The following is a 15285-nucleotide window of genomic DNA, read 5'->3' on the forward strand; positions in this document are numbered from 1 at the left end:
TCTCCCTGCCCTGGCCCTGTAGGGCGTTCAGGACTCTTTCCCTCTTCCCCAGCAGGAACACATGGCACTGAGTTCCTGGAGCCACAAAAGAACCCGGTCTGGGCAGCCAGGGAGCAGAGTGAGCACACCTGGCTGCGTGTGACTGGAGCCAGAGGCTCAGAGAGGGGCTTCCACGTCTCTGGGGACGCAGAGCGAAGAAAACCGTGGCCCAGGGGCCCAACCTGGCCCCGGCCCCACCGCCCTGAGCTCCAACGAGGCCTGGAAAGATGGAGCGAAGAGGTTAGAAACTCCCACCTTCTCCCCCCTCCACATCATGCCCTACGAACCATACTCCTAGGGATGGCGGGTCCCAACGCCAAGCAAGGTTTCGGCAATCACACCAGTCACTGGCTGCAGTGGAAGAAAGACGTGGGTGTCCGTAGTTTTGAGAGCGTTTGTTTGAGCCAGGGCAGGTCCCGCCGAGAGTTGGAAACCTTCCTTCCCCGAGGCACAGAACCCCCATCCTCTCCCTAACATTCCCTCGCTGCACACTCCATGGCCAAGCTTCTCTCGACCCGGGACCGATGAAGTTGGAAATCTGACCGCAAGCGGGGGACCGAGGACCGCAGGGTGAGGTACCAGTCCTCCTGCGAAGAGTCTGCGGCCATGGGGTGGGGAGGGGCCGAGCAGGACGGCAGGCAGGGAGGTAGGAAGAGCTCGGGGCGTGTGCAAGAATGGAGGGTGCAAGGAAAGGACTCCGGGGAGGACAGAGTCTTTATCTCAGGACCTCAGTTGTTGCAGCCCAGGGCAGAGTGAGGAGCCTGATAGGGGTCCCCGGACCCCCCGAGTTTCTCCCTGGAATTGTACTCTAAATCCCGACTCCCGCGTGGCAGCGCCAAGGCGGAGAGAGGTGAGCGAAGTCCCGAATCCGGGTCCGGCCGCCATCCGGCCCCGTCCCTCCGCAGTGAGAGGCCCCGGAACGGGTGGCAAAATCGAACGAAGTTTGGCGGGCGACAACGGAGGCGGGACCTTGGGCCGCCAACGGGACCGTCCCGACTCACCGCCCTGTGCTCTGCCCCCCGGCACGCGCCCCAGCGCTCCCAGACGCCTGGAGTGTGGAGAGGTAGCGAGCGGGTGAACGCGTGAGTGTATGTGGGAAGTGGGTGGCGTGATGAATTGCCGCTGAAAAATCCCATTAGATCCGGAGAGATGATTAAAGGCGAGGTCTCGGCCGGGTGCGAATGGCGGGAGCAGCGGCAGCTTCCCGCCCGCGGAGCCCGTGCCCCGCCCGGCTCGGCCGGCGCGGGGGGCAGCGCAGCCGGCGGAGCGCGGTGCCTGGGCTGGGCAGCCAGATGCGCGGAGCTCAGCGCGGGGATGGTCCTCTCTTCCCACCCCCGGGACCCTGCTCCTGCCCAGTCCTGCCGCCGGACGCCGGGGTCCCTTACCGTGAGCCAGGAGCGCCAGCAGCAAGGGCAGGAGCAGCAGGTCTGCCGGGCGCATAGTGCCGGTAGCGGCCGCGCCCCAGGTCGGGGCCGCGATGGGAGGGCTGGGAGCTCGGCGGGGCTTGGGTGCGGGTCCTGCCGGGGAGAGGGAGCGTGGCCGCAGCCGCCGCCGGCGCCTGACAGAATCAGCACCACGGCCAGCGCCTGGCGTCGGAGCCGGGGATCGCCGCGCCGGCTGGGGGCGGGGGCGCGGGAGGAGCGGCTTACCGTAAAGTCTCAAGCAAAGGCGCAGAAGACCCGGCGGCGGGAGCACAGGCTCCCGCGCCGCCGCCAGCTCAAGGGAAGGACTTCCCTGCTAATGTGGGCACACGGCCCCCGCCCTTCCGCGCTGCCCACGCCCAGCCAAGCCTGCTGCCCTCTCCCCCATTAGCAGCCTGCTGAGGAGGTGGGGTTCTAACCCGATTCTCCGTGAGAGAGCCACCCTCTCACCATCTCTCCCCACCCCATCCTGGTACCTGAAGGCGCCAAGGGTGACCTGGGAAGAAGTCCGCGAGTGAGGCAGCTGGCGAGGTCCGCGTGCCCTTGGGGCAGCTTCGTCCTGGGCCTATAATGAAGATGGCTTTTGAGCGTACAAAGGACAATAATTTATTACTTTGTGTTCAATAAATGCCAGGGCTCCAGGCAGCTGCAGCAGCAGCAAACTGTGCTCACAGAAAAGCTTAATTATTCTGATATTATAGTTAAAAGCCAGTGGTACTCGTGTCCTGGGAAGACATTCTACACTTGGCAGGAGCCAACCTGGTCAAACTGTGGGAAGCTGAAGGTAATATCCTGGGTCCCCATTGCAGCCCTGGATCTCCAGTACCCTGCCTTGGCCCCCCTACAGGACCAGAGAAGCCACAACGCTAGCCAGTGAGAGCAGACCCTTCACACCTATCCCTGCCCAGGTTCCTGGAACTGGCGGAGAAAATGGGAGAGGCATGGGGTGTGTGTGAGATGGCATTTCCCTAGGGCTATTTTAGATAGAGACTTAAAGGAGGCCCAGGGGAGTAGCCAGGGAGGCTGTACCATTCAAGGGCATAGAAGAACAAGCTTCTAGGACTCTGCTTGGGCTGAGCAGCCCCAGTGAGTCATGGGGCAGCAAAGAGGGCAGTCACATCCCTGAGGCAGATGTTTAGATCCAGAGGTTTTTCTGGCTCCAAGGATGAGCTCACTTGAAGAGCCTCAATGGACAAATGGGACATGACCCTGTGACTGATGTTATTACTCCCTGTAGAGGAAGAGGAGGGCTGAACTTCCTGTGGCCCCCGGGGAGAAGGATAGCTTTCTGTTTAGTTCTTTTCACATGAACTTGGCTCCTCTCCAAAGCTTCTAGACTCCAGTCATTGTCCAATGCTCTTCCTGATCTCATTCTAGAAGCAAGTGGCAAGACTTCTGCTCATTCCTCAGAGTCTTTTTGTCCTTACCACCTCCACAATCTTCCAGCTCTGCTTATCAGATTCTTTCTAGATCCTCTTACTGTGGGCCCTGGGGAGCTACCTTGATCCCTGTAAAGAATCCCAGGCAGCAGGCAGGTGGCATGTAGAATTACCTGAGGGAGTCACTGGGAGAGGATTTCTGGACCGTTGTTTCAAGAAGCTGAGAAAAAATATGGCAGTAGCAGAAGGATGGCAGAAGGGAAGGGACTTGACAAAAGAATCAGAGGTAGGGAGAGGAAGCCAGGAAAGAAGATGCAGAAGGGATGGAGGGAGAGGGTTGCCAACAGAGGAGGGAGGTAGAAGGTTTTGTGGATGAGGGGAGTTTGAGGAAATACTGGCAAATGGCGTGAGATTCTTCCTTTCCTCCTTGAAGGTATTCCTGAGCTCCTCCTTGATTCCTGGGCTCCTCTGAACTAAGCAGCTTGGGCAGAGGAGGGTGAATCATGACCCAGGGATGAACCTTGTGTGCCAGGATGATTCATGGGGATTTGGAGGCTGGTGGCAGCTGGGCTTCTTGATGAGGTGGGCACTACTCACAAGAAGGAGAAGCTCAGGAACATGTCACATCATGGTTTCTACCACCTGAAGTAACCTAGGCATTCAGGAGGGGGTCCAATAAAGACTACAAACCCCAGAATGCATCACTCTGCCCTGAGCTCAGAGGATGGGTTTGTACTGCATCATGGGAAGAATATGTACCTGGGCTGTCCCTCCCTCCTGAAGACAGTCAACGTGGCCTCTGTGCTATGGGTTCCCAGTTAGGTTGAGGCAGAGCCTGGACCAAATTGGGAAGTAGTAGAGTTTCTGTCAACACCTTGTCTCACGCCCTTCAAGGGGCCCGTTCTCCCCAGATCTCAGCATCACCCACAAATTAAGGACCATAAGATGCCTTAGGGAACATTCAGCTCTATGCTACAGGTTTATAGTGCACTCAAGTCATATACACATTTGAAAGTGGCAGCCTGGGGAGACTTGCAAGGCTCCCTTTACTGGTCTCATTTCTCCTCTTCATTCTGTGTCCTCCACCTGGCTCTTTACCCCCAGAGGATCTTGGGCTTCCTTGTCTATGTAATTGCTTGCTTGTCTTCTCTACTAGCTGTCAACTCTGTGAAGGTTCAGAACATGTCTGCCTCTTCAAATCTCAACCTAGCCCAGTGCCCTACACATAGTAGATGCTTAATAAATATTTGTGAATAAATAATGGCATGCCCAAGGCAGGTCACTGGTGCCAAATTAGTGCTGTAAGATAATGGAGAGGGGACAATTGCTTTTGAGGAGGAGGGGAGGTCATTGAAAGTTTCACACAGCAGATGGGTTGACTGAAATCAGTCTTTTTTTGTTTGTTTTTGGCCACACCATGCAGCTTGTGGGATCTTAGTTCCCCCGACCAGGGATTGAAACCGTGCCTCCTGCAGTGGAAGCGCTAAGTCCTAACCACTGGACAACCAGGGAATTCCCTGAAATCGGTCTTAATTATGCTTTAGGTTTCAGTCAGGGGAGAGGAAGAAGGAGGGCATCCAAAGTGGAGGGAGGGACTTGTGCAAATGCAAAGTGGTGGAAATTGCAAGATGGTGTGGGGTCAGGGAGAAGACTGGTTCTGGTGGAGAAGGGAGTCTCTGCAGGGATGTAGGAGGAAGCGTTGGAGCAGGCTGGGGCCAGGCTTTGTGTTCGTCTGAGCCATAGGACATCCTTAGTGACTACATGGAAGGGGTTACCCCATCACAAAGATATTTGCACCCAAACAAGGGAGTCCAGACTTATTAAGGTTGGTTTTCAAGCACCATGGCTAGTGATAGGAACTGAGGGGTTCACTGCTGACTCAGAAGGTACGGGAAGGGATCTGAGTTACAATGGCTGCATTAGGACTGAGAGCCAGAGAGAGGGAGGAAGGGGCTTTCCAACCTCAGGGACCCTCATAGCTTCTGCCCAGAGAGTGCCAGACATCCAGCACACACCCTTGGAGAAGCCAGCCTCACGTCCCCACTTCCAAACAGCCCATCAATTTGCGGGATCACAGGCACATTGGTGACTTATTTTGAAGTCTCTGCCTGGATGACATTTGCTTTCTGAGTGAAAGGAGAAGAAAATTAGTCTCCTCTAACACAGCTTTCAAACCAGAGCTACATCTTCCATGGAGTCAAGGGGTTTTGGGGGTTTCAGGGAAGCAGGAGCAGGGGCTACCACCTAACTCCAGAGACTCCCAGGGGCACACTGCTGCCTGTTCACCTCAAACCACTCCTCAGAGGGGGCTCCGAGACCCTGCAGCATCTGGAGCAGTCTGGGATGCCACAGCTCCAGCCAGGCTTCCTGGAGTACCCAAAGTCAACCTTTTGAATTTAGGGGCAGAAGGAGGGCTCTGCTCTCATAAATGGGAGTCCTAACTCCTGAGTATTTGCTCCCACTGCAGGACCAGGGCCAGATCAGCTTCTCCAAGAGCCCAGGATGGGTAGAGACAGCAGCAGAAGGGGGTTTGATGTGAGCTGCTTTCCATCTCCAGATCGAGGCCTCCAGCCGGCCCACCACCCCCAGCCAAAGCCTTTGATCCTCCACAGCTCCATAAATGTTTAATGCCACTGGCTGGGCAGAAATGAGGCAGGTGCTGAAACAGAGAGACTGGGGAAAGGACTTAAGATCCATGATGTTGGCTACATTATTTTCACGTAGGAGCCCTGGGATGGTGGGAGGAGGCCTTCCTCCTCCATATGATTGAAGTCCCAGGATTCAAGTTTGTGGCACTAATAAAGGAAACTCTTAAAAACCCACCAAGGGGTTGAAAATAAAATGAATAATCAATTGCAGAAGCCCAATCCCCGGTTTGATTGAAGGAGAAAGATGGACAGTTAAATGACAATCAAATGCAAATACAGCTCAACAAACACCACAGCAATTACCAGGCACAGGGACCACATGGTGCTTGCAGGCAGCAGGGGTTGACAATGTGGAAGCCTGGGCCTGTGCAGAGGTGATGGGTGTGAGGCCATTTTAATGGACAGTTAAATAGATGCAAACCCTCCCCTATCTACTTTGCATACACTGTTAATGAGTGGGGAACTGGAATTCTGGCATCCAGAGGGAGGTTATATCACCTTCTGTGGCTGTCTCTGCATCATTTCAGAATGGAAGAGGACCCGAGTGCCTGGGAGGTGAGACCAGAGTGGGCCCTTGCATCAGAGGACCTTGACATGGTCACTCTAGTCTCGTCGGATTCTTCACACCAGCTGGTGCTGAAGTGTTGAGGGTTGAAATTGAAGGGAGCCTGTGGGGTCCTCTGGGAAAGGGCTCAAGGTGCTGGTCTTCCAACAGCTGAAAGGCCCTCGGTGACAGCGGCCTTCTCTTCTAGATTTGCATAATGCTTTGCATCTCATTTGAATGCTATTAATTTGGTGTCAGGCTAGGTTGGCACCGTGTAGAAAAGAGAACAGCTGGCTTTCTCCCTCCCCTCTGTACCCTGAGGCTCACCCTGAGCAGAGCCCTCCCTAACTTGGGGGATGAGGCCTCTACTTCCACCACCCCTCAATGTTCCCTGGCACTTGGAGAGTCTCTTGGTGAAGCCAACTCCTAAAAGCCAAGGCTGCCTGGGCAGTGCAGCCACCTGCAGAGTTATGCAGAAGGAAGAAGAAAGGGTTCCCCAAGATTGCCCTCACCAGACCCAGAGAAACCTTGGGAGTATGCTGGCGGCCTTCTTCTCCCCAGGCAATCAAGGCAGATTGGCTTGGAAAGGGTCCAAAGATAATAACCCAGAAAGGGAGGGAACAAAGACAGGTGATAATCCCAGAGAAATATAGAGGGCTCTAGAAATAAAATGCTCTGAACTCCATATTTCTAGTGCTTGAACTTACATTAAATACATCTGTCCAGAGGCATTGGGTTTACAGTGGTGTGGCTCAGGCTGGAGACCTGGTACCAGGATGATGACCATGTGATGAGGGTGTGGGTCACGGGTGGGGGGGCAGTGAGCTCCTGAGAAAGGGGGAGGAGGCCCCAGATGCATTGTGTGGGCTGCTCCTGTCCGGTGGGCCTCAGGGGGCTACTGTGAGCTGGGGGTGGGGGAGGAAGGAACAAACTTTCCAGGCTGCCTGGGATGCCCCTCAAAGGCATCTTAGTTCTTTCCTATGTGGAGCCAGCTAGAGTGCCCCACCTGCTTCTTACCTGGGTTGGCCTGACCTGGAATCCCGGTCAGTAGTAGACAGAGAGTATTTATGCATAGGACAAGCAAGGAGGAGGTACCAACTGACCAAAAGCTGGTCTCCTTTTGTCAGGGAGAGCCCGTCTACCCAACAGAATCCCAAGGCCAGCTCCACCTACCTCCGGGGACTAGGACAGGATGGGGGAGGCATGAACCACTTTCTGGACCTCATGCCCTTGCCCCTGACAGTACTTACCCTGGGTCATGCCATGGCTGGGGGTAGAAGAATGCCTCCCACCCTTTTTTTTTAATGCCTGAGGTAAGATTAGGGGTTGCTTTGAATAATGTGAGAGGATAATTGAGTTTTCCCCTTTAAGCAAACCCAGGCATGAAGCTTTGGAATTACATAAAGGACGGGCTCATAGCTGGTTCATATTTTACAGAAGGGCTTTAAGTATTTCCTCTTCAAAAAGATTGCCACATGCACTTAAAGCAGATTTATGAAAATTTGGTATATTCCCCATTTTTTTAGAAGTTAGCCCTGAATCCAGTGGGCTGTACTTCACCTCTAAAAATAAGAATAACAGCATCATTTATTATTTACTATTACTGGGCATTGAGCTGGGGAATTTATATCCTCACAGCAACCCTATGAAGTAGGTATTGTTATTGTCCCCACTGTACAGATGAGGAAACTGAGGCTCTGGGAGGCTAAGTGATTTGTAGCTAGTTAGTAGGTCCAACCAAGATATACAGAATACCAAGGCAGAGCAGAAAGCTATAGATGCCAGTGGGCCTTTGCAGGAGCAGGTGTGGGAGGGATCTCAGGTTCACTGGACCTCTAACCGCTGCCCTGGTCTCACCTCCAGGAGGTCTATGCACAGATGTTCTCCTCTGGTGCTGTCCATGGATGGTGGGCCACTTGGAACAGGCAGGGCTGGGCTGGTTACTTATCAACTTATTCTTTAGACAAATATTAAGTATCCACTGTGCTAAGTGATGGGGATAAAAAGGTGAGTGAAAACAGACACTGCCCCAGCCTGCTCAGAGCTCACTGTCTAGAATGGGATACCTTGCACAGAACCACCTGATTAAATGCAAAGCTACAATGTAGCAGATGCTCAGGAGAGGTTCACAGGCTGTGGAGGCCCACGCTGGGGACCTGATCTAGTCAGGGGAGGCTTCCGTGAGGAGGCAGTGATTGAATACAAATTTAAAGGACAAGTATGAGTTATTCGATTGAATAGGCATGGGAAGTATGTTCCATGCAGAGGGAACAGCATGTGCAAAGTCCTGTGGTAGGCAGGACTAAGAGATGGTTAGTGTGGCTGGATCATAGAGAAAAAGAAGTGTGGGGTGGGATGCAGCTAGAGAGGCAGGCAGGTGTAGAGCTCCAAAACTCAGGGGGCTGCACATGACCTCTAGGCTCCCCATCTGCCCATCTGTCCAGGCATTCATCTGTCCATGCATTCATTCTACCTTCCTCCAGCCTCCTACCCAGTTCATTCATCACCCTCTCACTCGTTTGTTTACTGAATGAGGGAACGTCTACTGTGGCAGAACCTTAGTGGCCTGTTGGAAAGGCAGAGCTCCCAGTCCAGGCAGGGGAGATAGAGTCTCAATACACTGAAACACAGCATGTCCATTTGTACAAGGTGCTTCAACAGGGCAATGAAAGCCCTAGAGGCTAAGTGTCTCCCATGGTTCAAGCTTCCTAAGGCAAAGCAACATCATCCACTCCAGGGAGATCTTCCAGTCACACAGTTCCTCCTGGCATCTATCTCATTCCTTTGAGAGCCCAAGGTGGGGAGTGTTTCTGATGTCCCTTTTCATTGGCCCTTCTTTTGGGTTCTTAGGCATCTCAGTCCCAGGAGAACACAGGGAAAATTGGTCAGGTCTCCCTCAGATATCAGAATGCAGTTCCAGACACTACCTTTTCTGGGCATGAAAATAGGACAGAAATCCCAAATGTCCCTTAATTCTAGCCATGCACTCCAACCCTTAACTCCTCCTTGAACTACTTGTCCTCTGCTTGTGACATCACAATGGTCTCTATGGCAACCAATTGTGAGGTCACCAATCTTTAAAGCAACAGAATCTGCAGGGCCAGACAATGGCCTGGAAGAGAGAGGGAGAGGGCAAAATGCAGGCTTGAGAGGGAAACCAGCTCCCACTGGGAAAGCACAAGGCCACCTGAGACCTATGGGAGGGAGGAGCATTCCACTTCTAGCACATCTGTAGGGGGGTAAAAACAGCTTCTTGACTTTGCCCCTCACTGAAAACTTCTACACTGACAATCAGCCCCTCTGAAATTGCCTGTGAAGGGAGAACTTCATCTAATCCTACTCAGATGAGCTGTAGAAATCGATGGGACACGGTGAGCAGCATCCTGGGATCACTGAGGTGGCCCCATGTACCACTGGGAAGTGGAGGTAGGCGTGATTCTGGTCTCAGCCCCACTGGCCCAGAGGGGCTGGCCAAGACCTGGCCCATGTTGGAGCCTTGATTTCCTTATCAGGGAAGGAGTGAGGATGTGAAGGTGCTAAGGAGCTCTGTTTCCTCACTTATAGGATAAGCAACTGATTCGCTTAATGCTGTTGGGCCTGCCCTCCATCTTCTGAGTGAGTGGGGGAAAGGAAGTTGCTGGTACTTCTTGGGTAGGGCTGGGCAGGCCTGCTGGCTGCTCCGAGATCATGTTAGTGGTTTGCAAGAACAAGGCCTTCTGGAAAGGAAGACTGCTCATCAAGAGGCTGGGGGGGCATCCTGAACAGTGCCCGGGCTTCAAAGTCAGGTCTGGGTTCAAATCATCCCAGCCTTTTGCTTGCCTTGGGCAAGTCTCTGAGCCTCTCTGGGCTTCTACTTCTTTACCAGGGACTTCCCTGGTGGTCCAGTGGCTTAGACTCCATGCTCCCAATGCAGGGAGCCCGGGTTTGATCCCTGGTCGGGGAACTAGATCCCACATGCTGCAACTAAGAGTTCACATGCTGCAACTGAAGACCCCGCATGCCGCAACTAAAGATCCCACGTGCTGCAATGAAGATCCCGCATGCCGCAACTAAGACCCGGCACAGCCAAATAAATAAATCTTTTTTTAAAAAATGAAGGATGATGCTACTTGCCTTTCAGAGAAATATTCAGTGAGATAACCTGTAGGAGTGCTTGGCACATAGTAGGTGCTCAATAAATGTTCATATTTTTCTATCCCCTCAGCCCTTAGCCTAGGGTTTTGCATATTATATGTGCTTCATTAATGCTTGTGACTATAAGTGCAGCGTGAGAAATAGAGGGCAGTGTTTAGAGCAAGGGAAGTCAGTGGATCTGGGTTCAAATTCCGGTCCTTACCAGCTGTACGCTTTCAAGCAAATCACCTTACCTTTTTGTGCCTCAGTTTCCTTAAGTATAAAATGGGAACTAGTGATAGTATTGTCCTCATAGGGGTGCTTAGGACTAAATAAGACAAGGAGAGAGAAAGCCTGGCACTCAAGTGCACAGTGGCTGGTGGTGATTGTGCTCAGTCTTGAGTAGAGCTGTTTCTGAACATGCTGCACAGTTTCTGTTCACTGTCAGCTTGAAGGGAATGCTAGTGAATCTGTGGGATGTGTGGAACTAGAGAGTGAGTGAGCCTTAAGACAGGGACATAGGATGGCAGCCTCCCCAGGAAGGGGTCACCACTTCCTGTTTGGATTCCCTTGGTGTGGACACTCAGGACTGCTGCCCAGTTCATGCCAGTCACAGGGGCTGGGCCCCCAGCTGGGCTTCATGAAATGAGGGCTGGGCTGTGTCTCACTCATCTGTGAAGCCCACACCAAGGCCTGGCGCATGGCAGAGGCTCAGTGGCAGTTCAGGTGAACTGAGTTAGATGATGTCTATCATGTTCTGGCTAACACAGTCTGCGCATACCCCTTGCCAGGCTCTGTTCTAAACATTCTGCATGTCATTGATCCTCACAGCAACTTTTAAGGTAGATGCTATTAACCATTTGTAAAATGAGGAAGTAGAAAGGCTAAGTAAACTGCTCAAGGTCACACAGCTAGTAATCAACGATGGGGCTGGGATTTAAACCCAGGCTACCCGGCTCTAGAACCTGAACTCTTAACTCCCATGTTACCCCCAGCCTCATGGGCCCTGTCCAGCCATTTTGCCACATCTGCCACCACGAATTTTCCCCCCCAGCTCTCCCTCCCATCCCTCTCTTCTTCCGGCTGAGCCTGGGCCCAGTGCAGCCCGAATAATGCAAATTCTCCCACCACCCGCCTCAGCCATCTCCCTCCCCCTCTGCTGAAATAAAGCTGCGGCTGCCACTGCCACAGCTGAAGCCGTCACCACCAGATCCGTCGCTTATTTCAAGTCCTCCTAAAGCATGTCGAGTTCTTAACTTATTAAAGATAAGCACATGGATACAGGGAGCAAATCTCTTTATTTATGACATAATCTCCAGCCCAAAAAAGCGGCAGGAACGGCGTTACCTATATTAGGGAACCAATAGGAAAAAAATCAATTAGATCCGCCAGAGCGTTTCGCTATTAACTTTCTTCTGATGTTTCTCTTAAGGCTGGCCATGGGGGTCTCCACCAGCTACCGAGCTGGAGGAAAGAGGAGAGCTTTGTAGGAACAGAGGCAGGAATGTCACAAGGAAGGCAGTAGGCCAGGCTCCCAGACAGACACGGGAGTCTCTCCATCCAGGGTCTCCTTCACCGCTTTCCAAACCTCAGCCAGGAAGTACTTATGTTGATTTGACCTCCATGTTTCTTGCTGCAGTTTCAGCTGGTGTCTTCAGGGGCAGTGGGAGTCAGCTGGTTATTCTTTGCTTCTTGCAGACCAGAACCACGAAGTCTAATCACATTTCTGCTAGATCCTTTGAGGGCAGGATCCTCTTCTTCCTGGAAGAATGCTATTCTGGAGGGGCTCTTGTGGACTGATTTTTAGCAGAGCTGTCTTCTGCTGGGTAACCCTGCCTGGGACCTGCGCCCACTCCATGAGATCCTTATGCCCATCTGCCTGCTTTCCAAGTTGTCTCCCAGAGAGCGGGCCCTCCCTAACCCCTGAGAGCCTCCAGCAAGTGGGATGTCCTGCTTCCCATAGTAACCCAGGTCTCCTCAAAGCAATCATGGCTTCTTTCCTAGTTCTTCCTCAGGGCCAGGCGTGTAGCAGGTGCTCAGTAAATATCATAGAATTAATAATTATTATAATAATAACTCTACTGACCAAATGCTCACTCTGTCAAGGCTGAGAAGGGCAGGTGCTTTGTTACCCAAAGTAGGACCGTTTGCTTCTCCCTGAACCAGCAGACAGCCCAGAAGAGGCCTTGAGTTTTGTTTTGTCTTATTTTTTTGGCCCAGAATAGCAGTAGCAGAAGCTCTGAGAAGTTAAGTATTATAATCTCCAATTTACAGAGGAGGAAAGAGACTCAGAAATAACTTGTCCAGGCTAATAAGTGAATGAAATGCTCTATCCATCCACTTTCGGTCATTAGTAAGTCCTTCTTGAGGTCTAACCTAAATCTTGCCTGTTTCAGCAGCACCAGTGCCTTCTCTGGCCCATGGAAGCAGAGACCAGCATCACCACCCATGCAAACTTCCCTCAGTTTAGGAGTGTCCACCAGCTCTTTGTACAGGTTGACCCACAATGAATATTAAACACCAAACTTCACAGAGGCCAGCCCTGCAGGGCAAGCAACGAACCAACCCTCCTCATGCCTGTTCATTATTATAATTAATATTGAACCAGAGTTGGTGGCGACCTCGCCCTCACCAGGTATTTGGGCTATTTTAGAAGCTTATTCAGATCAATAACAGACAGCTCCAAATAGATAAACTCCTCGCCATCTAGACGAATCAATTGCAACACTGTCGTCACAACAAGCCCAAGAAATCGATCTGATTTCAGGCGACATGGTAACTTAGTGCTGGGCAAGCCGGTTTTAATTTCCCCGTGGCCGAGACCAGCTTCCTCTGCTCACCGAAGCACTTCTCTTTCCCAGCTGGTGTTTCATGCACACAGGTGTCCAGGGTCTTTGGAGAGCTCAGGCCAAGGGGACAGTCGTATGGAGGACAGGGTGACTGGGAGGCTGTGTGACCTTGTGGAAGGTTCTTGAACCCCGAGACCCAGGAGGAGCTGACTCAGACCTGCGGCAGGGAACCTCGTTTTGCTGGCTTCAGCTCCGATTTTCCGCTGCCCCTTGCAAAAACCAAGCCTGGAGGCCTTTCTGGGCTGCCTCCCAAATTGGGAATCACAGAGGTAGTCTGCCTATTTCAGGCACCAGGATAACTGCCCTTCTTGGTCTTGGAGATGGAGTTTGTCTAGCAGGGCAGCAAAAAAGCTCACCCGTACAGACACAGCCATTTATTGGGTGCTTACTTTATGCCCAGGGAGTAAGCTTAGAACTTTACACCCCTCATCTTCTTAACCCGCACAACAGCCCAAAGAGAGGAAACAATTTCCACATTTTGTAGAAGAAAAAACCAAAACTCAAAGAGGTTAAGTAACTTGTTCTGGGTCAGACAGCTTGTAAGCCATGGAGCCTGGATTTGAACCCAGGTCTATTAGACTCCCTTCCCTAAGCCTTAGCCAGCGCTCTGTCCTAAACATACCATCAGAGATCCCCTCATTCTCCCCCTGCCTGAATCCTGTCTGGTTAAATGAAGCCATTCCTCCTCCCCCAGCCTGCCAGGGAAGGGAGCCTCCCCAGAATTCTCACAATCAGCAATTATTCCCTGAACTTTCACCTGATGCTGCAGGTACTGAGCTGAGGGTATTGAGGTGATGAGTCAGGAGGCCAGCTGGCCAGCTTCCTGCACCTCAGCTTTTACTCCCCTCCTCTCCCCAACCGTGTTAGTCTATCTAGGTGGTGAGGCATGGGGCCTGGGACAGGCAGCAGGGTGTTGGGAGATGTGACTTTGGAGTCAGCTGATCTGGGTTCAAATTCTAGCCCAATCACTATAGTCCAATACCCTGGGCAAGTCTCTTAACCTCTTGGAACTTCTCTTATCCAGTCTCTACAGTGGAGATACTATTACCCAAGTCACAGGTTGTGAGGATTAACATGAAACACTGCAGGTGGAATACCTAGGAGTGCCCGGCATGCAGCAGGTGCTCAACGTGTATTGGGTCCCTTTCCCCTTCTCTTGTGCCTCCTCTTTCTGGAACCCCATGCCTTGGGTGCCCAGTTCTGAACGGCCAAGGTCAGGGCTTTTAAAATATATTTTAGCTAAGAAACTCTTTAAAATCAGGAGATAGGGGCTTCCCTGGTGGCGCAGTGGTTAAGAATCGGCCTGCCAATGCAGGGGACACTGGTTCAAGCCCTGCTCCGGGAAGATCCCACATGCTGCAGAGCAACTAAGCCCGTGCGCCACAACTACTGAGCCTGTGTTCTAGAGCCTGCGAGCCACGACTACTGAAGCCTGAACGCCTAGAGCCCTTGCTCCGCAACAAGAGAAGCCACCACAATGAGAAGCCTGCGCACTGCAACGAAGAGTAGCCCCTGCTCTCCGCAACTAGAGAAAAAAACCCCGTGCACAGTAACAAAGACCCAATGCAGCCAAAGATAAATAAAATAAAAAATAACTAAATTTAAAAATAAAATAAAATAAAATCAGGAGACAGGTAATGAGGAAGGTAAGGATCCAAACAGATAAAAAGGGAGTTGGTCAGATAGCGATGGGGGCTGGGAACACTGTTGCTCCACCCCTTCCCTCACCCCCAGCCCCATAGTAGCCCCCCAGGGGCTGTGACTGAGCCCTGAGCCTGGCTGATTTTCTGCCTCCAACACTATCTCTCAGCCACCAGCTACCCTGAGCCTGTTTGGATTTAGAACAATTTAGGTACTAAGTGGGCAAAGCTACACCAGCCATAGGGAGGCCATATATCTACCTCCTTTGGGGGATGGGACTGGGCATTGCAGCTGGGGAGGCTTGGGTCTGGGGGCCAGATGGCCCTGGATTGTGAAGGGGGTCTTCTGTCTGTCCTGGGGAGCAAAGGGCATGAGCTGAATCTTGTGGGGATGGACGCCTGTTCATCAGGCCCAGCATCTTAGTCTTCCCCGAGGGAGGCAGGGATGTCTGGACTCTGAAGCCTAGCAAGGGAGAGTGACATACAATACCACACAGCTAGGGAGTGACAGATGCGGATTAAAACCCAGGCCTATATGCTCCAGAGGGCTGGGCTTGCCTGCACTCCCTCTGCTCTGTACTGTGGCTGCTCCTCACCCGCCCCCACCCCCGTCCCCATTTTGCATCTATCAGCCCTTTCACCCACCAAATAC

General features: G+C 52.4%; 1 protein-coding gene and 1 long non-coding RNA gene across 6 annotated transcripts in view; one reads left to right on the top strand and one right to left on the bottom strand.

Annotated features, from left to right (window-relative positions):
• The window catches only part of SEZ6 (seizure related 6 homolog), a 101047-nt gene that overhangs the window by 42860 nt on the left and 42902 nt on the right, over window positions 1–15285 (bottom strand). For 4 of the 5 annotated variants that reach the window (XM_049701729.1, XM_049701728.1, XM_049701727.1 and 1 more), the window contains exon 1: window positions 1425–1924. The exons of the other annotated variant lie outside the window; for it this stretch is intronic. In XM_049701729.1, coding sequence (XP_049557686.1) covers window positions 1425–1479 — 55 coding nt within the window. In that variant the 5' untranslated portion in view covers window positions 1480–1924. Of the gene's footprint in view, window positions 1–1424; window positions 1925–15285 lie in introns of those variants that run through there. 5 annotated transcript variants of the gene reach the window in all.
• On the top strand, window positions 9359–10054 carry LOC125962050 (uncharacterized). Its single transcript, XR_007473365.1, has 3 exons — window positions 9359–9457; window positions 9596–9646; window positions 9945–10054. It is a non-coding gene; the product is annotated as an uncharacterized LOC125962050 (long non-coding RNA).

Source organism: Orcinus orca, chromosome 19 (assembly GCF_937001465.1).
Source record: "Orcinus orca chromosome 19, mOrcOrc1.1, whole genome shotgun sequence".
Classification (NCBI taxonomy): Eukaryota; Metazoa; Chordata; class Mammalia; order Artiodactyla; family Delphinidae; genus Orcinus; species Orcinus orca.